A 6273-nucleotide genomic window follows, 5' to 3' on the forward strand; every position below is an offset into this window, starting at 1 on the left:
GAAGGTGCTGCCCACTAAACCAGAACTACACTACACTCTACCACACGGTAGAACTAAACTAAACAAACTGACGTGAGAAAAAAAAAAGTGCCTTCAAAGTTGTGAACCACGCATCGAGCACGTTGTAGCTCGCTGATTTTTTTTATTTGTTGGCGCGACTTTTCTAGATGTTGCTCGCTTACTTCAACCAATCAGTTATCTCATGCATGATTCATTGAGCCAAGCGGATAAGCGATTTTCCTCCTCTGTTGTGTTTATTTTACTACGACCGCGCACATTACATTCTCTGCGTCACTCTGACCAGAAAAATGCGCTGCGCTCAAACGCTGCAGATCGAGACCCCTGCTTTTTTTTCTTTTTCTTTGCGCTCGCTCTACACTCGGGAGCAAGCAAGCGAGCTTCCTCTAGCGACACGTGCGGCCGCACGCTCTTCACTTCGTTTTCATTGGCTTCAGTGAAAGCTGCATGCGGGCGCTGGAGGCTGCCGCAGAGGCAGCGACGGAGTCGTGCTGGATTGCGTCGCCTAGCGTAAAAGATGAGCGCGGCACGCCAGGCGTTGTTGGTATCTCGCTCGCTTTTATCTGCTGATCGCGAGGATATGCTGCCGCAGACCACAAGCCCTCTTCAGTGCGTCGGTGCGCGGTCGTCCTGACGCGATGTCGTCGGCTGCGGGCAACGCGTCCGACACGGTGCCCGCGTTCACCATGGGCAGCTACTTCGCGACGGCCGTGTGTCCGACATGGCTGCCCACGAACCACATACTCTTCCAGCTGGCCAACATCTTTCTTTTCCTCTCGTACATGGCGCCCGCGGGTCTCTACGGGCTCCTCTACCTGCGCATGTGCCTGACGTTGGGCAGCTTTTTCTTCGCCCTGTGGGGCTACGTCATTCTGTGCGCCTTCGACACCATGGTGTGGAACGCGTTCTTCACTGCCATCAACCTAGTGCATGTGTGCGTGCTGATGTATGTACTGCGGCCGGTGCGATTGGCGCCCCACATGGAAGTTGTGTACCGCGAACTCTTCCAGCCGCTCAAGGTGTCGCGCCAGCAGTTCCAGGCGGCCGCGTCGTGCGTCAAGGTGCTCAAGGATGTCGAGCCGCACGAGACGTACGCCGTGGAGCACGTCACGCGCGCAGACAGCCTCACGCTCCTGCTGAGCGGCAGATTCCTCGTGTCTCACAAGGGCCGGCCGCTGCAGATCGTCGATCGCTTCGAGTTCCTCGACTCGCCCGAGTGGTTCGGCGTGTGCGGAACCGGCGGCGACAAATTCCAAGTGACCATGACGGCGATGGATCGCTGCCGCGTGGTCGTTTGGAACCGCGACAAGCTCAAGCTCACCATCAGCGGCGACACCTTCCTGCAGGCCGTGTTCGACAACGTGGTCGGCAAGGACGTCGTGCGAAAGCTGCTCTTCGTCACCGAATCCACGCAGAACAACCCGCACGCCGAGAACGCTTCCGAGACGACCAAGCTTCTCATACAGATGAAAGAGAACGCTGTTCGCAAAGCGTCTCACGGAGAAAAGGGTGAGACGCTGCGCGTAGCTCACTGCACAGTCGTCACCCCATCGTCTCAGCTTATCAAGAATTTCTGGTCCATAGGCGTTCTACGCATGATCGAGCAGCTGTGGCAAAAGAACGAGTTCAAATGACGCAGCTTTTGAACTTACCTTGCTGTTTCACGCACTGGTAGAATTATTCGAGGGGGTGGTCTGGGAGAAAATTTTGTGGTCATATGGTAGCACTGCAATCGGTTGTAATGGTCCGAGCCATGGCAACGAACACACGCTAAGCACTGTGCTGCATAACATCTTTATCCATAAGTGTGGACTCTTACTTTTTGTAAGAAGCTTGTGCACAAAAATTGGTGGGTTGAAAAGGCATGTTGTGATACGAGTTGATTTGAAGTTACATTGCACCTTTCCTTTTCTTTTTTACGGTCTAGGATTGGTGTGGCTTCTCCGCTGCTTAAATGTGCCGCGTGATGTGATGTCTCAAATCAAAGTTGCCTGCTATCAACAAGGTGTCGGGGAGTTTGTGGCCTGGTGGCATTTTGCATTAAGTGATCAGCTTGCTAGCCAAACAGTGAGCTTAGTGAAGCCCTTGCCTACAGATGGCTCAGTAGAAAATTGAGTAATTGAATATAAAGCAATCTGAGTGTGGAATATTTTGAATACTATTTTGGCCTCCACACATCCACTTAGTACATGAACACTTTATACATCGTTTGAGTATACTCTCATACACACTTTCTGGCAAATGGCTCTTACACAGTGCAAGACAAAATAGTATTAGTGCAATGTGTATTTGCATTGTGCGCGAATGCTTCAAAACAGATGCTCGCTTCAGAGCGTTTACTTAATCTCAGCATCTTGCAATTGCAAAAACCTGGTGTGCTAAGGTGCAGCTTGCGAAGCAAATGCAGAGCTTTAGTTTAGCTTTGTTCCTAGAACTCTGTGCTGTAATTTACTATGCTGTCTCTACTGCAACGACTTAACGAGACTTGCTCAAGAATTCAATTTGAGCTGCGGTGCAACGTGTCGAGCTGTGAAATAGATCACATGTGAACCTAAGTGCCCGGACAGCTTTTTTTTTTTTTTTTTTTTTTAGACAGCCTTTCCTAGTGTAGTCCACCTTATTCTGGTGCACTTATGAAGTATTAATTCGCCGGTGGCACCTAGTGATACAAGTATGTAAACACCAGAGAGTTTTTTTAAAGCTTGCCTATATATTTTTCTGGTGTCTAAAATACTATCTAACCATCTTGTTTATGAACTCTTTCCTTTCACCTTGGCTAGCATTAACTTCATTTCACTGCACTGGCAACTCCTGTGAAATGACCTAAAGCAGAACGGTTTAGCTTCATTAGCTGTCATTCAGAAAATCATTCGTGACTGAGCTCTGTTAGGAGCGAGATAGAAGCACGACAGTAGTGCAACTGTGTTCGCTTTGCAGAAATCATAGCACTAGCCCAGCCTTAAAAGCACGTATGTTTTCATTGTAGTCTGCGGTTTTCCATACACGTGTCAAGCAGCTAAAGATCATCCAGCCTTAAACTTGTCAATTTTTGTTCTAATTGCATTTACCACGTTTCAGCGGTAAATATCTCAAAAGCAGTGCTAACCATACAATTCTCGTCATATACATACAGTGAACAAACACCCTAAACAAATGGCTAATATTTTGATTAGCTTTTTCACCTTGCAGAACAATAGGGCTGTTTTTTGTTTGAGATTGACGCTCTCCATGTTCACCTCTTATAAGGTGAATTTTTTTTCAGTGTTTTCTTCGCAATATTTCTCGTATAAGCTAGGAACAGTTAATATAACAAACCTAATTATGGAATATTACGGAATATTGAAATCTTTAAAAGGATGAAGAATTTCACTGAATGCACCAGGTAGTTTTAGACATAGTTCAAGCTATAAACCCCTTTCTTGCATGTTTCTTCATTCTCATCTTCAGTGTCAGTTGTGCCTAGTAAAGAAAAAAGTTATGGAGCTGCTTAGATTCCTGCTGCCCGGTTCTTGGCCGATCCCCCTTTGTGGGTGTGTGCCAGAATAACAAGGATCATCATCATTATCATCAATCACTGTATATGGAAGAATGCAAGAACTGGCGCCTGCAATGCTATGTGGGGAAAGAGACAGTGCCAGGCTTACTGCAGGGGCAGAGGGAGCACCGAGGAAGTGTTTGGTCAGGGTGGCATAGAGGCGGGGTAGTTTTGCCTTGCATTTCTTTAATCTAAGTTTCCCTTTTTTTGGTGGGGGGAGGGGCGGCAAAATTTGGGGAGGCTCCAGCCCCCCCCCCATGTCCCCCACTGACCCCCCCCCCCCCCGTGTGGGGGACTGTACATATGTCCTAAGACTTCGCACGGTCATCACAGCTTTCAATCACCATTGAATGCAATGATAGTGCTTATGTGTTGTCTGCTTTCTTCGATATGTACAATGGTTGTATGGCATAGCTCTCGACGCTTGTATTCTGGTGAACTTCCCTCAAAACATTTGCTGCTATAATCGGAAAAGTTCCTTTCACTGCCTTCTAGTACCATCTTGTATCTTCCACTTAGGGTTCCTCGATGAGCGCGCCAAGGCGGCGGAGGGGAGAGCGCGCATCGAGGAACCCTACTTCCACTTGCTGCAGAGCGCCATCTAGACTGTTAACGAAGCACATGAAGGAATAGCTTTAATACTGATAGTAATATATAGCGACATCTCATAGTGATACTTACCATTGCAGGCTGGCTGCATTCGAGTCTGTTAAGTCTTTCCATTTCTGTACCATTGGGTTGCCCCCTATATTTTATGAAGGTGAACATTGACGAATAGTGGCCCAAAAATGATACTTGATACCAAATTGAACACCTTGAAATGTTCTTGCAGTCGATATAAAATGTTCACATCCCAGTGTTCTTATTTTTAGCATTAAAAGCACATAATAAATTTTTCCAGCCCCCTAAGAATGAAGTCCATTTGACTTCTAGATGTATTGTGCTTCTTAGGGAGGAGTTGAGGTATTTTGCGGCATTCGAACACTAGCCAGACAATATATTTACATTTAGTATTTCGGACTAAATATCTACACATTCGCATTAGCAAAGCATGAATGGTATGCATTTGAGAGCACTATATATATATTTTTTTTTCAGGCTTTCCTTCAGAAGTAGTTAATTGCACAGAGATGCATAGCGTGACTTGCCATTTACTCACCTAGTGCTGCCAAAGTCTACTTAATTTTCCCATGTATTGTCTGGTAGTGTCCTGGTTTAGAATGCGCTCACTAGAAATTTGCAGTAGTCATGTGACCAATTTGATTGAAGGTACTCACGAATGCTCACTTTCAAAAAAAAAAAAACAGCTATTTTGGGTCAGTCAAAAAACTGCAGTTGCAAAGATTCTGAAACAATCAGATCCACTTGTTTCATCGAATGATGGCTGTACTATTAGGACGCCAATGGCGCCAGTCGCGAGGCACCCTAGTGCGACGACAGGTAGTTCACGCTGGCTAATGTTCAAATCGTTGGTCACGATTCACTTCTTGGTAGCCGATCGCAATAAGTTGTGCTATTTGAGTCAGTTTCCATTGGAAACAAGCCTTTTCCTCCTGCGCGTCTTTGTCTGCAAAGAAATGTATGCTCTTCATATGCCGTTGAGTGATTTTTTTTTTTCTTTTCATTTACAGAGGACGGTTTGGTGAGCGTATGGAGCTGGGGCCGGAGACCTTGCTACCATTCAGACCCCGAGACGGCAGTTTAGATTCACTGGTACCTCATTTGCTGAGAGGTCACACATCATGGTTGCCAATTACATTTCTCATCATTAAACTGTTTTTCCGTGTTTCAAACGTCGACATTTCTTTTGTCACCCACCTTAGAATCCAGTTCCCAGACATCGCAGCCACTGATCACACGGTGGCTTGTGAGAACGCTGGCTCCGCTTAAACACAACACAGACCAGTGACGTGTGGCATTTTTTTATTTTCCACTCCATGAATGTGTGACCATGGCACTGTGAGTAAAGGAGATGAGTTTTTTTTTTTTTTCTGGTGCAACAACACAGCTGCTACAATTAGCAAGCGTGGCACAAGATGCTTATTTACAATGGCTTTGCGGAAAAAAAGGTTTCGAGATCCATGCTAGTATGAAACTAGGTTCTGCAAGCACTGCCTAAATGACCACAAATGAATGTAATGACAATGAATTTTGTTTCTCCTCAGAATGTAGCTGCCTAGTGGCTCAAGCAGCGGCCATTGCCTTGCAGAACCAAACTCCGTCAACACGCTGTACGATGTACGACAGTACCTAGCGCGTTACGAGTCGAGAAAGGCCAGTCAAGTTCCCCTGGCTGAGCCTGTGCGCCGAAGAATAGTATTTCGTTACACTTAAAAGAACAAAGTTACCAGAGACAAGCCACAATACCAACACAAATTTGTTCCAATCTCGTCTCTTGCATAGCCACTTCACACCTCGAGAAGTCGACCTATAGCTGCCGGAAAATCTTTTCACAGATTGGCGAGACTTGGGAGATTCTCAGATAAACAAAGCAGGATCGACAACTGGTTACCGATGGCCATTAACCAGTTACTGACGCTTATTTTGATTTTCGGCGGGTACAGGTGCACCATGTACTGGGCAACGGTGTGGCCACGTAAGAACTGTTCTTGAGTAATGCTGGCCTGTTCGCTATTACACGAGGTGACGCTTGGAATGTCCTTTGGAAAGCTTGCTTCGTTGGCTTGCTAGAAATCATTGCTGAGAAAGTACCGTCAGCA

The 6273-nt window shown here is 46.4% G+C and overlaps 2 protein-coding genes across 2 annotated transcripts in view; both read left to right on the forward strand.

The window, feature by feature from the left end:
• Window positions 1-6273, forward strand: part of LOC142817717 (uncharacterized) — a 146366-nt gene that overhangs the window by 26415 nt on the left and 113678 nt on the right. The window lies entirely within an intron of this gene.
• LOC119174760 (popeye domain-containing protein 1) lies at window positions 411-5346 on the forward strand. Its single transcript, XM_037425805.2, has 2 exons — window positions 411-1527; window positions 5185-5346. Exons 1-2 carry the CDS (start codon window positions 657-659, stop codon window positions 5256-5258), a joined length of 945 nt encoding a protein of 314 aa, XP_037281702.2. The 5' UTR covers window positions 411-656; the 3' UTR covers window positions 5259-5346.

Source organism: Rhipicephalus microplus, chromosome 5 (genome assembly GCF_043290135.1).
Source record: "Rhipicephalus microplus isolate Deutch F79 chromosome 5, USDA_Rmic, whole genome shotgun sequence".
NCBI lineage: Eukaryota > Metazoa > Arthropoda > Arachnida > Ixodida > Ixodidae > Rhipicephalus > Rhipicephalus microplus.

Bases quoted from the DNA above. Each gene is read 5' to 3' on its own strand.
- LOC119174760 (XM_037425805.2), top strand. From the start codon at position 657: ATGTCGTCGGCTGCGGGCAACGCGTCCGACACGGTGCCCGCGTTCACC. The intron at 1,528-5,184 runs GTGAGACGCTGC...TTTCATTTACAG, and splicing joins AGCGTCTCACGGAGAAAAGG to AGGACGGTTTGGTGAGCGTA.